Source organism: Daldinia childiae (genome assembly GCF_008694065.1).
Source record: "Daldinia childiae strain JS-1345 chromosome Unknown Scaffold1, whole genome shotgun sequence".
In the NCBI taxonomy this organism is placed as follows: domain Eukaryota; kingdom Fungi; phylum Ascomycota; class Sordariomycetes; order Xylariales; family Hypoxylaceae; genus Daldinia; species Daldinia childiae.
In genome coordinates, this window is record NW_022984642.1 from 781,462 (window position 1) to 795,736 (window position 14,275).

The window sequence follows — 14,275 nt, forward strand, 5'->3', positions numbered from 1 at the left end:
TACCATTTTACTGGTGGCTGCTCACGGCAATCAGGCATGGCACGGTTAGAATCACCATAAACTTAAGTTACCTAACCATCGAATACCGGTTTCCTTTACATAAGACTCTTGTTCATGCCAATCATTGCGTTCGTATTTATTCTCCTAATAAGACTAGTAACCCTGTCTTAATAGTCTCTATCTGATCGAAAGGCTATGCTAGAAAAGGGGGTATTAAATCAACGATCCCAGACTGCTTGACAGGCATATAATCCTGAATCATCTCAAAGCACGTATCGGAAGTTGGGGCCGTAGTTTTCCGCAGCAACCTCCTTCGACTTTGCGGTGGTCTTGTCCTTAGTGATAGTGCCGTACTTTTTGTCGAGCTTGACGTTCTCCCACATCAAAAGTAGACGTTGGGAGAATGCCAGGAATGCTGAAAAGAACATAAAGGCAGCGCAAATGCTCATACCTTTGATGAATCTGGGGCCGTCACTGGTAGGAAAAACATTGGTTCCTAGGAAAGGTCCACACTGGCCGACTACGTTGATGAGAACGATGGACATTCCACGTCGGGCATCGCTACCTTGGTTATCTATGAAACTCGTTAATACCCAAATACTCCTCCAGATACTTTACTGGAAACACAAGGTAAACAGGTTGTACTTACTTAAAGTGAGTCCGAGGATGTTAGGAATGGTAGAGAAGACTCCAGCCGATGCCAGGAAGGTCGCGAAGTAACGAACGCCGACAGTCTCAACGGTGGCAAGGATAATGTAGCCGACCCCACCCACGATGGAAGTAACCATAAGGACAATGCATCTCTGCTGAGTTTTGTCTGCGACCCATGTCGTAATCAAGGCGAACAAAAAGGCTGCAAAGGACGGAGGAGCAGATAAACCTTGCGCGTTAATGGCAGTGTAACCCATGTCTTGGAGGATAGTCGGGAGGAAAACGGGCAGACTGGAGTAAGTAACATTGCCACAGAAGTACATCAGCCCACACAACCATGCCTTCAAGTCAGTGAGTACCGGCAAAAGGTCCGTGATCTTAAATCCTCCGATTCTGGCATTCGCGTCGGTGCCGACTTGGCGCATGGCCCTGGATTTGACAATATCCTTTTCTTCTGCCGTCAAGAATCTGGCTTTCTCCGCAGAGTCGGGGATAAAGAAGAAGGCAAAGATAGTCATAAGAATAGTTGGCAATCCTTCGACAAGGAATAGCAGACGCCAGTTTGCAAGGTGCGAATGTCCGCTTGTGATGCCATAGGCCAAAGCACCTGCGAATGTTGAGGCCAGCGGGGCTGCAGAGGCGAAGATACCACATCGGAAACCAATCTCATGTCGAAGATAGAAGAACGAAAGGAGGTAGATGATACCTGGTCTAGATGGGGTTGGTATCAGTAATAGTTCATGTATTGGAGAAGGATTAGCTTTATGAATACAGTATACAACATACCCGTAGCAAGCTTCGAAGGCACCGAGGAAGAATCTTAAAGCCATCTCACCGCTCCAGTTGTAGACACCGGCTTGGACCGTAGCGATCAAACCCCTTTTACATGATTAGTCAGACGGAAGACTATAAGAGATTGACGCGGATATTTTAGAGTAGCTTACCAACCAAAGACGACAATAGCGCCGACAAGGTGAGGAGGAAAGATCTTCCACATTAGGACACCGAATTCGAAGACGATGTAGGCAATGTAGAAGATGTTGAGCAGCCACTGGTATCGATTGCCATCAAGATGGAGATCTTGTGCCATGCCAGCAATTCGAGCATTGCCTATGTTACCACGGTCGAGGTAGGCCAACATGTCTTGGCATCAAAGGTTCATATTAGCATGTTGATTATATTGCGGAAGATATCTAAATTGGGTCATTAACTCACATAGTACGAAGAAGAGCGACATCAAGTTCCAGTCCAACTTGCGAACCACACGGGCCTCCTGCTCAATGGTGTAGTTCGCGAGGTTGGCATCATGGGAGATGCCATCTTGAGAGTCGGCAGGCTGGGAGACTGCAGTCTCGTTTGCCTCGAGGGCGGAGGCTGTCTTATCTTGGGACATGACCGGTCAAGTTGTTGTGAAGATATTGGACAAATGGGTAAGGGAGACTTGGCGCGGTAATGCAACCTTGTGAACCTCCTAAGACCAGTGGGTAACACAAATTGAAGATGAACGTAAACAGCCTGGCTGCGAAAGACGAAAGAAATATTTAAGGGTCCAAGACCCTTGGTTCATTAATGATAACACCTTAAAAGTTCAAAATATGAACTCGCCGGCTTCGCAATGATAAAAAAAAAAAAAGAATCTATAATTCTTTGTTCTCGACCTGTCTAAAAAGAAAGTTGTGTAGTACAGGTGCTGACTGACCTTTAGTGTAGGTACTTACGGTCTCGCACCTTCCTCGGATTTTAGACCATCGCTACTGCCATGCAACTGTAGAAGACCACGGATCTCGCTACCGGGCAATTAATAATTTAGGGGAATTCTCATTACAGATTGTCGGTAACCAATGAACAGCTGTCATCTTTAGGGTACTTGCACTTAGTCATTTTCTATCCCTAAGGTATCATCCGGTTTGTGTTAGGTCACCATTATGTAGGTTAGGTACTTTAGGTAGGATGCAAGGGGAAGGTACGGAAACTTGAAATTACCTTTATTTGTATTTAGTTTAGGGAAAGAGATATTTAATAACCTAACTCTAAAAACATCCAATATCTATTTCTGGAAAGATTGTCCCCGGATACAGCGAATGTGGTGGTCCATCCCATCCATCCCTACCTACCCACCACGTCAAACACAATACTAACCACGGTAGCAACATATTGCGAGCCTCGTTTATCTCCGGGTCCATCACATTGATGATTGGGCAATAAATGTTCCCTAGCTTGCGCCTTTAGCTAAAAAAAGCTTAATCTAACTTGTTCTTCGTCTCGGCTGCGAGCAAGTTCCGAGCCCGAGTTCTTTATAGCTATGGTACAACCACATCTTCGGATTGAGTCTATTCCCTTTTTCGTCTCCTTTTTTCGCTATCATCTAACCCAACTCTCTACACCTCTTCTCTCATGTCCACCTAGTTATATAAGCTCTGGAATCTGTACGGTATCACCAACAGGTACAATCTTCAAAATTTATGTCCTACACGGACACACGTTTCTAACATCAGTACTACATCACAAACACGAAACAAACGCTCGCACTTATGGCTCCAAGCCACTATGTTCGCCATACAAGGCAGCAATTGTCGTCCGATGTAGGATGAAAGTGGTGACTGATCAATGAGTGCTAATATAAAGTATACGGGGTATCCTTGCTTTTCGTCGCCTTTCTGGGGTAGGACGATTCAATCAACTTCTTCATAGACACTTTCTGTTGCATGTATATGCGCCCGGACCCGAGACATACATGAAATCTTACCGCTCACTACCATTTATATTCGCATTCTCCCCTCTTCAGACATCTAAAAGTAAGTAAACGAGATGAGATGACTAGCTGAACATTCATACCTCGTGGCTTCACCGAACTAACTGGATTCCAGTCTTACTACAAATGGATCTCTGCATTCTAGAGATTGTTCCTAGTAAATTTGACATAGTACAACACATGTCTTACACAGCACACAGAACTGTGGCTTGATAACATCAGCTATCCGTGACTATCCGTTGCTATTTGCTTCTTGTTGCCCGATTGCCTCCCATTATGAACGCGGAGTACCTACGGAGTAATACCGTCCATCAGCTCTCTTCCCACTCGTGACACCTGCGTCAATAATGTATCCCAAGATTGCACGGCGTAGGATGTTTAGTAAAAACTACGTGACTTGAAATACTCAGCCTTAAGCTTCTCTGGGAGTACAGGATCGCGTGAATAAGCTTGCCTGGGGAAATTGGGAGTTGCTTATTAGTAACATGGTCTCCGCTTCCCCAGAAACCCCCTAGCCGGCTTCTTGTTATTACTATTATAGAGTGTGAGGAGCTTAACAAGACCCATTAGTTGAACAATGTCTGGACTCGTACTGACCCAAGAGGAAGAGGCTCACCTTGACGATACTAGACAGCCTGCGCTCTGGGGCTGTCTAATCGTTTTCCTCGTCATCAACAATTTAGCTATCGCTGGCAGGCTATGGGGGACATGGACTTCGGTAGCAAGCCGTTCGCGAGTCATGGCTGAGGACGTATTAATTATTCTGAGCGGTGTCAGTTTCTACCTACCCCTTTAAAAGTGCCCACCTGTAGCGATTACTAACACCTAGGAGAAGTGCCCACCTGTAGCGATTACTAACACCTAGGAGGATTCATCAGATCTTTGTGAATGCTATTATCGCAAACCTCATGGTAGCAACCCATTACGGACTCGGCTTACACGTTTTCGCTATAAACTTCCTAGATGCCGAATATCCAACAAAGTTGTCTAAGACTTTTAGGGTAGGTACCTATATAACATACAACTACCCCTATTCCCTGTCGTAACCCTAGCCAGCTGACTTTATCTCACGAGGGAAGCATATCTGGATCACCATGGTTTTGATGGGAAGCTTCTTCACCAGTATAAAGATGACGCTGCTTTTCTTCTACAGACGACTATTCCTGGTGGCCAACAAGAAACTCCACATCTTTTGGTGGGTCAACTTCGTCTACGTTGTCCTCTGGTTCTTCGGCGCAACGAGCTTCTACCTATTCCAGTGTAAGCCTGTGCAATGGTACTTCATACAGTATTTCTCTCGATATCACAAACCTGTCCCTGGAAACATAACAGGAAATTGTGATGCTACAAGCGTACTTCATGTAGCACTACCAGCCATTTTCAGTCTTGTGTCAGACATTGGCCTCCTGCTATTACCTATTTGGGCTATCTCCCAGCTACGACTTAACAAGAACAAGAAACGTGGCCTCATGGTCATCTTCGGCATCGGTTTAATTGCCTGTTTTCTTGAACTAGCTCGCGTACTGGTCCTCCTCCTCGATACCGATGACAAGACCGATCCTAGCTGTAAGTTACGAGTCTATTTCAATAAATTAGGTGCATTTATTTACTCATAGCGATAGATGGAGTTGCCGTATTCTTGATACTCACTGCCGCCGAGGAGACTACCGCAGTAGTATGCGCCAGCCTACCCGTAATCGTACCCCAGCTAGTCAGGAGGTTCAAAGGCAAGGTTAGAGGTAGCAGCTATGTCTACGACAAGAACGCAGCCCAAGCCTCTTCCGAGAGACGGAGCGCCCGCGGCTTCAAGCGTGTCGCTAGTTTGAACCATATTTGGACTATGCCAACAACCATTGACGCCTCTAAAGTAGATAATTCCCATGAAGACGGTATCCCCCTAACCACTATTGAGATTACGGGGAACTCGACTACGAAGGACAATAGACATGGTGGCGCTTCGAATCATCTACAACTCCAACCACCTAACCACATCGTAAATATCGAGAGCCAGACAAGAGATTCGTACTTATCAACACACCTTCCCGACCGCAGCCAGATTAGCCAGGCGGTAAATCTAGACTCATCAGCATCAAGCGACATCTACGTCCGTACCGATATTCAAATCCGAGTAGGGGACGCTAGTGAGGTAGGAGGGACTAAATCAGTGACCAGTGGCCAATAAGTTAGTATTCATCAGAGCCCAAATGCCTTGTATTTATGGTTGTGTATTAAGTAGCGTTGCGTGAGTTTAGTTTCTGCTTTGGCTCGAACGTTGGGCTGTTTAACAGGAGCTAGTTATGGTATTTTGGTGGCGCGTTTTGTTTTCAGTGATACGCGTTCTAGCGACGCCCATTTCTATTATACAGATGCACTTGATGGGATCAAGGATTGATGCATTTAGACTATTATATTGATGAAGGAATGAGGATACGACTTCAAATGAGCCAAGATAGCTTCTCGAACTTGTTAATGCCCATCCTAAAGCGTGGTCATTGAGCTCCGGATTTAATTTATTTATTTCAGCTTATGATGGTTAAGCCCGGAGTTAAGGTGAATCACGCTCGTAACTATCCTTAGCCCGTAAGCCCTATAACCCTTGAGAGTTCGCGATAACCACAGGCTTAACCCATACCAGTTATATAACACGCAAATCAAATAAAAGCACACAAGTTACATAAGTGTCACAATTGAGGGATCCTAGTAAGGTCTAACAGCGGGTTACTGAGGCGGATTAATCACTAGTTACGTGGAAAGGAGGAAACAGAAGTGACACTATTAACTCAACGATAATATAGACTCTCAGCAACTAACATAGTATCATATTAACAGCTACAACAACTACCAACCAGGTAGCTTCGGCGTAAAAGGAAATCCGGTCATCTTACAGAATAGGGGGTATCCAGCCTTCATGGTCAATACGGTTCGATAATGTTTTAATAAGCCATATAAATGCTACTGTATCTAACCACGATAATGTACAAGACGGGTTTCGGCCAAACTAGCCCTTTTTTCATATTGATCAAAATCCGGTTCGCTATCCGCCCTAGGATATACCCTCACGATATCACAATTAAGGTCCATCTAGCCTGTAAATAGAATATAAACTGACTCCTATCTAATACCTAACTATGTTGCAACTATATTAAATCCAGAAGGGTTTTACTCTAGCCAGCCCTTATTCCAATGTGAGCTTCGATCCTCGATGTTAGCCCGATGCTTATCGTGGTTTCACCAACTTCGAGGAAGAACTTATCCCATATGTGTTGCCGGAGGTAACTACCTATCTCACAGACGTAGAAACTCCAAAGTCCTCTTCCGCTTTCTGGATCCAGTGTTATTCTACGAAATAGTGCCGTTGATATTATCACTGCTATTTTCCCTGGCCGTCTTTGGCAACATATATCATGGCATTGATTATCTCGAAGTTGCCGTCGTGCTCTGCAAGTGTGAGTAGACCCCATAGTCGACAGTCCCCTCCCGACTAAATTGGTCAAAAATTATATATACTATACCTCCGAATGGTCGATATAAAGACTACAGACGATGGCTTCAACCCGGCCGTCCGAAAGCCGTCTCACTTCACACTAGTCTTTTCGCAGGCGTACATGACGCCCGGGGTCGTTGCTTACCTACGCATACCCCGGCGCCGGCACGGAAGAAGACCCGTATCTTGTAGATTAGATCCTTGAGGACGCGAAGAACCCGTATGGGATCGCTACTGGTATGAAGTGGTGGATTATTATCATCTTGGCCTTGGGAACGCTATCCGTGTCGCTCTCTTCCAGCGTCTTCTCGGGGAGCTTACCGCAGATCGAAAGCGACTTCGGGGTTGGATCAGAGCTTGTCATCCTCAGTGTCTCGCTGTTCGTTCTCGGATTCGCTATTGGGCCGATGGCTGAGCTGTACGATCGGTAGGTTATCTATGCTGCTATGTTCTATTTTACCACGCTCTTTGGTGGTGCATCGATAGCTAGCCCTAACATCCAGACGTTGCTGGTGTTGCGTTTCTTCGCCGACGCTTTTGGTTCCTCGTCTATCGTGAATTCGGGCGGTGTTGTTTTCGATATCTTCGTCGCTAGGAAACGTGGTCTTGCTGTGATGGTCTACATAATTGCCCCTTTTCTCGGTCCGACGCTAGGTCCTATTTGCACTGGGTTTCTCGCGCAAAGCGGTGGATGGAAATGGGTTGATAGTCATATTTAGCGGTGCCATGTTCATCTTAGGGGTTCTATTTCTTCCCGAAACATATACCCCCTATCTTCTTATTCGCCGCGCTAAAAAGTTGTCGAAAATCACTGGAAAGGTATATGTGAGTAAACTCGAGGCTGGGAACCCCAAGAAGACCGCCAGTGGTGTCTTCCGGAATGCGATTGCTCGGCCATCGGTCTTTCTTTTCTTCGAACCCATAGTCTTAGTACTTTCAATATATGTTTCGATTAGTAAATCTAGTTTATCCTCTATAGTTATATTAAATGTTTCTGGCTAATAGTTTTAATTTCAGTTTATGGGATACTTTATCTTACTTTTACAGCATTTTCTAATCGTATTCGGACAGGGGCGACAATGGTCCCAAGGAATTGCTGGTCTCTCATACCTAGGCATTATGATTGGCCAATTTCTTACCATGTTCTTCAATATCTTCCTTGAAACCCAATACCGAAAAGCGATCGCGAAGGATCCTATTAAATTAGCACCCGAAGCTCGATTAACACCTGCTATGGTCGGAGGAGTGCTGCTCCCGATTGGCCTTTTCTGGTTCGCTTGGACTACATTCCCGAATATCCATTGGGCTGTGAGTATTGTCGGTTCGGGCTTCTTTGGATTCGGCCTAGTCCTACTCTTCATTAGTTTGATCAACTGTATGATTAATACTTAGTTACACTGTATTGTCTTCCTCTGCTTTAGCAAGTAGTGCTATTCTGCGAGCATTATTCGCCGCTGCTTTGTAAGAGTTAGCCACAGATAGTTGTGACCATAATTACTAACAACGCCATAGTCCATTATTCACGCCTATTATGTACCAAAATCTTGGCGTACAATAGGCTTCGTCGATACCGGCCTTCTTAGCTCTCGCTTGTGCCCCGATGCCCTTCTTATTCAATTTGTTTGATAAATGGCTTCGCAATCGTAGCAAGTACGCTCAAGAGGCCTGAAAGATTATGGATCATATCCTCAAACCGCAAGAGGTGGAAAGAGAAACAAAAGGCCCTATAATGATCCAAGCTCAGTTTGTGGTGGCTTCGGTAACTGATGAGGAAATATTAGAGCATAATTCTACGTAAAGAGAAATCCAATACTCCAGGTCTAGCATAGTCACACGCAAATATTTAATATTTACTCAACTATTACTCGAATTTAACTCGGGTTATTATATTACAGTACGATATACTATTACGTTATTTCAACAAAAGGCATAATTCTATCCCTACATAAAATGTACCAACAGGTTATACACTCGTAACATAGTACACTGCCTGCTTTAACGAAACAAGATTGGGACTCAAATATTCCTGAAATGTAAGTCAGACATAAAAACTTGTTTCGTTCTTCAAAGAGTCTTATCTAACTATACCAAATGCTTATGCAGCTTTGATTCGTTACCATGACTATATTACTTGAGCATAGTTGCACCTACAGTAAGATCGAGGTCTTTCGTATAGCCTATTGCAATAAAATTGATCGATATTGACAGATGGGAACTTTTGCTATGCCGTTGTTACATACTTCGTAAATTGCCTGCTCAAACAGCTTGGCAGCGCGCTTGATTTCCGAAACACTCAGGCGACATGGGCACAAACATGGGGATAAATACGGGGTACGGTTCAGCTAACAGGGGGTTTGGTTTAGCTCAGCTTGAGATCTACTGGTGATCTTCACGTTTTCTTCTCGATGAACTTTTATCAAATACTCGACGGCTACGGTTAGATCTTAGAACACGTGTAATTAGAGAAGTAACTAAACATCATCTTTCAATATAGCGACGGCGGTATAGTCAACTAGGGTTACTATTTACAAGTTAATGGGACGATACGTTGTCATGCGTAGGTTAGGTAGACATCCTGGTCTTCATAGTCATTTAGGTAGTCTTGGCCGTGTTGACGCGAGATGAAACTCACGACACCATCGCTCCCAACTGTTCTCAACGTCGGCTACTGAGGGGCTGAAAGGGGAAGGGGTTGCGTTTTAGCCTCACCAGAGCGGTATCGTTGATGAGTGCCGATATCCGCCAGGCCGGCAGCCTCAGTGAATAAGGTGCCTATATCTAGCCATGAATTCTCCAAGTTTTCGAGTTGGAATTCCTCAGCTGCGTTTCGATATCTAGTTCAACAGCCTTTCAGTTCTTCTTTGTGCCGGTCACATCTTCACAATACCGTATTATTCATATTCTTAATCTCTTCACCCATTCCCCACCTTTCACCAAATCACCCTACAAATTCTTCAAAATGCAGCTCACCGCCGCCTCCCTTTTTCTTGCCAGCCTCCTCGCCAGCAACGCTGCCGCAGGTAAGTCTAATTTCTATAACCTCACCTTACGGAAGAACCGCATCGGCTAACCCCTGACAGTGCCCTTAACAACACGTCAAGCATCATCCGTTGAGGGTCAGGCATGCACCGACGGTAGATTTGACGGCACATGCCGAGCCGATGGCCGTTGCGGATTGAATCTTCCCCCGAACGAGCTATCCTTCCAGTTCGTTTCTGGACAATGTGGTGTAGCCGACAGCACCGGGGGAGCGTTTGATGACTTTTTCGGCCGTAAGAACAATGGCGTCGACGATGACGCTGCTACCGACGACGGTACTGATGACGGCATTGATGACGACAGTGTCGCGGGTGACAGCGATGACGGCCTCGACAGCGATACCGACGATGAAGACAACGGTAACCAGGCCTCAGTCGAAGGTCAAGCGTGTACCGACGGACAATTTGATGGTTTCTGCCGAGCCGACGGTCGTTGCGGACTACAGCTCCCCCCTAACGAGCTGTCCTTCCAGTTCGTATCCGGACAATGCGGCAAGTAAGCGACGCAAGATCCTGAGGCCTAGAACCGCAGCCGGATCCTCTTGCGGGAAGACGATATTCTGAAAGGAGGAGAGGATATAGTAATACGGTATCGTATAATGTAGCCAAGGACAATATACGTTAAATCAATTCTTTGTCAACTTGAGTTTTCACGTGTGACTGCCAGAGTGTACTGCCTAGCTGATATACACGACACCTAGAGATACCAGTTTAGCTTACCATGCTCTTTACATCTAAGTCTTTGTAACATCAAACTTTAGCAAACAGAGTATTATCGGGGGCAACCCCTTTTTTTTATTTTTTTTATTGTTTTATTTAATAAATGTTCTATCTATCCTACAACGCTAGCCATTCAAAACGCAAAATCACCATCTTCAAGTCTACTCTTCCTCGTCATCCTTCCTCGGGTCCTCATAAATCCCCCCAGCCCGCATATTCGGCCGTCTCGGGGTATACCCCTTGCAGTACAGAGTCGAAATGGGATCAACAATAGGCGGGACAGACTCCCGGCCTCCAACCTTGGAGAACACGAACTTCATCGGGAACTGCCACTGGTAGTCCAGGTTCGGCGGAAGTCGGAAGTACGGCACCGAGAAGACCGTATTCGGGTACCGCAGCGCGACGAACGGGACTACGAGCTCCTCGCGCCCCGTATAGAAGCCGTTTGCGTCCATATCGTCGACCGTCTGCATGAAACGGACGCTGTAGTTTAGCATGCCGAGCGAGTTGCCGACGTACACCTGTGCGATGAATTGTCGTGCGCGCCATGATCTTTTGGGGTTGGTGAAGCACTCGTCCTCGGCGTCGGGATGACCGTGTCGATGCGAGTACTCGCCCATAACTACCCCCGTGTCGCGGGACATGCTGATGGCGCGCTCGAACTTGTCTGCGTCGAGGCCAGCGCGGAATAGATCGCCCCAGGGCGTGCCCTCGTCGTCCTGGGGGCCATCGTCAAAGAGGAACCCGGCATCTACGTACATCCAGTCATCCGAGCCGAATGGGTTGCGCATGATAGCATCATACATGATGAATGCCTTCGCATTGCACACGGCGCTGTGGTGCGCACGATTGTACCGCGGCTCGGGCCTCAAGTCCCCGTCCGCCTCCGTGTACCCATCGAACTGCTCGAAGAGTTCCGGCTGCTTGGTCGCAAAGTTCTCCTTCTGATACGCATTGTTGGGCATGTCCCAAATCGTCGGGTAATCATCGATAACGTGCCAGTAATGATCACCGCGCATGCCTTGGACGGCGGACTTCAACTCCGGTGGTACATAGATGATGGTCTGTTCTCCCATTCTGGCAATCCGGTCTATCCGTCGAAGGTACGATTTGGATCTATGAATCGGTCTTGCGTTGTCTTCATCGGGGCGCGGGTAGAATAGGAGTACTATAGTTGCCTCATTAGGCTTAGAGGGCTTGATTTCGGGCTCTGTCCGGAAAGAAAACGGCAACATCATATCCCCCCCGCCGAAGAATTTCTGTCGCCATGTTGCGACTTCGTAGCCGAAAGGGATCGTGTAGGATGTCTTGTAATTCTTTAGATACTCTGTGGGTGATCTGCCGCGCTGCCCACCCCACGATATCAAAGGTGCGTTAAGAGGCGTGATGTTCCCTACATTATTTAGCTTTTCTCGGTAGGAAGGACCTCGCGAAGATGCTCCGACTGTGGCTTCTGCGGAAGACATTGTTATTGATGATATGAAAATGCTTATGATAAGTGGTGTAAGTAGTATCTGATGTGTGTTTTGTGTTATGTATAGTTCGTATGATCAAGCAATACTCCAGAAGCCGGACTTTGCGGCATATAAGTACTACTCGGAGAAGATGTGGATGTGCTAAAACAGGAACAAAACAACAGACTCATTCTGTTAGTGTTCTTCAACAAGTCATATCGTGACTGCCGTGTAAGAACACGCCCTTGTGTATAGGGTAACGTGGAAGTATGTCGTGTTAGTAACTACCTTACCTACATCTGATGCCTTGATATGAGTCAATCTGAATCGGACGTTTTTTCATCGGATTTTGAATAGGACTTGAGTGACTGGCTGTCTCACACAAGATATATGCTTAGCTTGGTAAGATACCTAAGAATTTAAACATTTTCGCTCGAAGGACTGGATGTACTCCTGAATTCCGTATATAAAGAAGGGATCCTTTATGTGCCTTAATATAGATTGATGGTTCTTTGTGATAATAATAACATTACTTTCCTTACTGCTGAATTCGAATCGTGGCTGTATACAGTTAAATATATAACCCAATCACAACTTACCCAAATCATACAAATTTTAATAAATACTAAATATTAACTCCATCCTTGAGCATAGTTGGAGCGGCTTGTATATCTTAAGTACCTGGAGTAATAGGATAATAGGTTAAGATTATGGATTTTGCTACACTTCACGTAGCGGAGCTAGGAGCTTGTGGGACCTAGGACCGTATAGTCTACGTAGACTCGTAACAGGTAATTACTGTCTAGACCTCCGTTATCATTTAGGTATCGTGAAGGTTTACTTGAGGACAGTTAGTTCATATCTCTGTCCATGCCAGAGACTCAGCACCGAGAATTTAGTCGGCACAATGCGGCCACCGTGAGACTTGCCTGAGTAACAGGTAGATAATTCAACTTCCAACTGAACCCTCTAAGATGCCATATAATCCTGGTACCAGTTCGTTCATGCAACGGCTGGCCGGTACTCCTAGGTCTCGAGGTTGATACTACGCCCAAATCGTGCGTAAAGCTCAACCTTCAGCTGCGTCATCTCGTCCTTTAGCCCACCGATCTTGTCTTCAAGTACCGATACCTCTTCCTCCACTCTTGTAGTTGACGAGGCTAGCAATTCTTGTGCCTGTGGAAGCGGTAGGTGGAAAAAAGCATCGCCAATTTTATAACTAATAGTCAGGTTAACTGTTAGTTACGTCTTAACCTAAATTGCACCAAAACTCTTATATAACATCCTCGAGTTTAGACACTTAGGCCGGGGATCCTTACGGCACAGTGTCGTCTTCATCTGCAAGCTCGAGTTCAGTGGAGATATCGTCGAGTTCTTCCTTCTCCTTCTATACGATGCAATGCTCTCCGTCAGTACATGCGCCGCATTCATCCGGTCAAATGGTTCATTTCCCGTACATTCTTGGCCTTCAGCTCGTCCTCTAGGTTTAATTCACGTTGATGTAGACGACTGAACTTGTTGATCTTGTCCTGGTCCTCGCGGCGCACCTCGACTTCATCGCCGGCCGCTTCATCCTCTTTGGTAAGCTAACGTAGGAAAACAGACGGTTAGTATATTGAGAGTCTTGTGTTTTAAGAATGTAGAGAAACGAACCATGCGCCTATTCATTTTGTAGGAAATTAGAAGTAGTTGCTTCCTTCAACTAGGAGCAACTTACTAGAGGGGCTGTCGTATGTAATTATTAAGAGCTTTGAAGGTGGGGTGAATTCTAGGCGCGTCTAAATGCTTAAGTGCGAAGTAGGTACCTAGACGTGTATGTAGCGGGTACATTGCGATAGATAGATGTACTATTAATGTATCGAATCTAGAGGGCTTAATCACATGATCGATAAGATATTTAACTTCTACACGCTCATAATATGTACCTTCCAATATGCGGGCATCTGCCTACAGCACCCAACCGTCTTTAATTATCTTATCAAAAAACTCAGCGAAGGACGGGAGTCACCATAGGTACCCCAAGTAGATTTATTTACAGAAACTTCATAAACTCCATCGCACTTAATCTAAGACACCATCTTATATATCATGCATATAGTACCTAACCTGACAACACTGTTATTTTGAAATATCGTTAAACTTAAGCTACCCTATCTACTACGTAGTTTTAGGCATT

At 45.6% G+C, this 14,275-nt stretch overlaps 5 protein-coding genes across 5 annotated transcripts; 2 read left to right on the plus strand and 3 right to left on the minus strand.

The window, feature by feature from the left end:
* Positions 1–263: 263 nt before the first annotated feature.
* On the minus strand, positions 264–2,044 carry GL218_00182 (High-affinity nicotinic acid transporter; the record flags this gene model as incomplete). The annotated part of the gene is made up of 5 exons (XM_033576593.1): positions 264–574; positions 650–1,362; positions 1,438–1,530; positions 1,596–1,794; positions 1,867–2,044. The coding sequence occupies 5 exons, from the start codon at positions 2,042–2,044 to the stop codon at positions 264–266; spliced, it is 1,494 nt and encodes a 497-aa protein (XP_033441888.1).
* A 1,936-nt stretch (positions 2,045–3,980) lies between these two features.
* On the plus strand, positions 3,981–7,606 carry GL218_00183 (uncharacterized protein; the record flags this gene model as incomplete). Its single annotated transcript, XM_033576594.1, has 6 exons — positions 3,981–4,175; positions 4,282–4,404; positions 4,456–4,969; positions 5,026–5,549; positions 7,085–7,314; positions 7,378–7,606. 6 exons carry the CDS (start codon positions 3,981–3,983, stop codon positions 7,604–7,606), a joined length of 1,815 nt encoding a protein of 604 aa, XP_033441887.1.
* Positions 7,607–9,846: 2,240 nt separating this feature from the next.
* Positions 9,847–10,425, plus strand: GL218_00184 (uncharacterized protein; the record flags this gene model as incomplete). The annotated part of the gene is made up of 2 exons (XM_033576595.1): positions 9,847–9,907; positions 9,968–10,425. 2 exons carry the CDS (start codon positions 9,847–9,849, stop codon positions 10,423–10,425), a joined length of 519 nt encoding a protein of 172 aa, XP_033441882.1.
* Positions 10,426–10,806: 381 nt separating this feature from the next.
* Positions 10,807–12,111, minus strand: GL218_00185 (uncharacterized protein; the record flags this gene model as incomplete). Its single annotated transcript, XM_033576596.1, has 1 exon — positions 10,807–12,111. The coding sequence occupies one exon, from the start codon at positions 12,109–12,111 to the stop codon at positions 10,807–10,809; it is 1,305 nt and encodes a 434-aa protein (XP_033441881.1).
* Positions 12,112–13,125: 1,014 nt separating this feature from the next.
* Positions 13,126–13,767, minus strand: GL218_00186 (Prefoldin subunit 4; the record flags this gene model as incomplete). Its single annotated transcript, XM_033576597.1, has 4 exons — positions 13,126–13,318; positions 13,419–13,486; positions 13,557–13,685; positions 13,753–13,767. The coding sequence occupies 4 exons, from the start codon at positions 13,765–13,767 to the stop codon at positions 13,126–13,128; spliced, it is 405 nt and encodes a 134-aa protein (XP_033441884.1).
* Between the last annotated feature and the right edge of the window lie 508 nt (positions 13,768–14,275).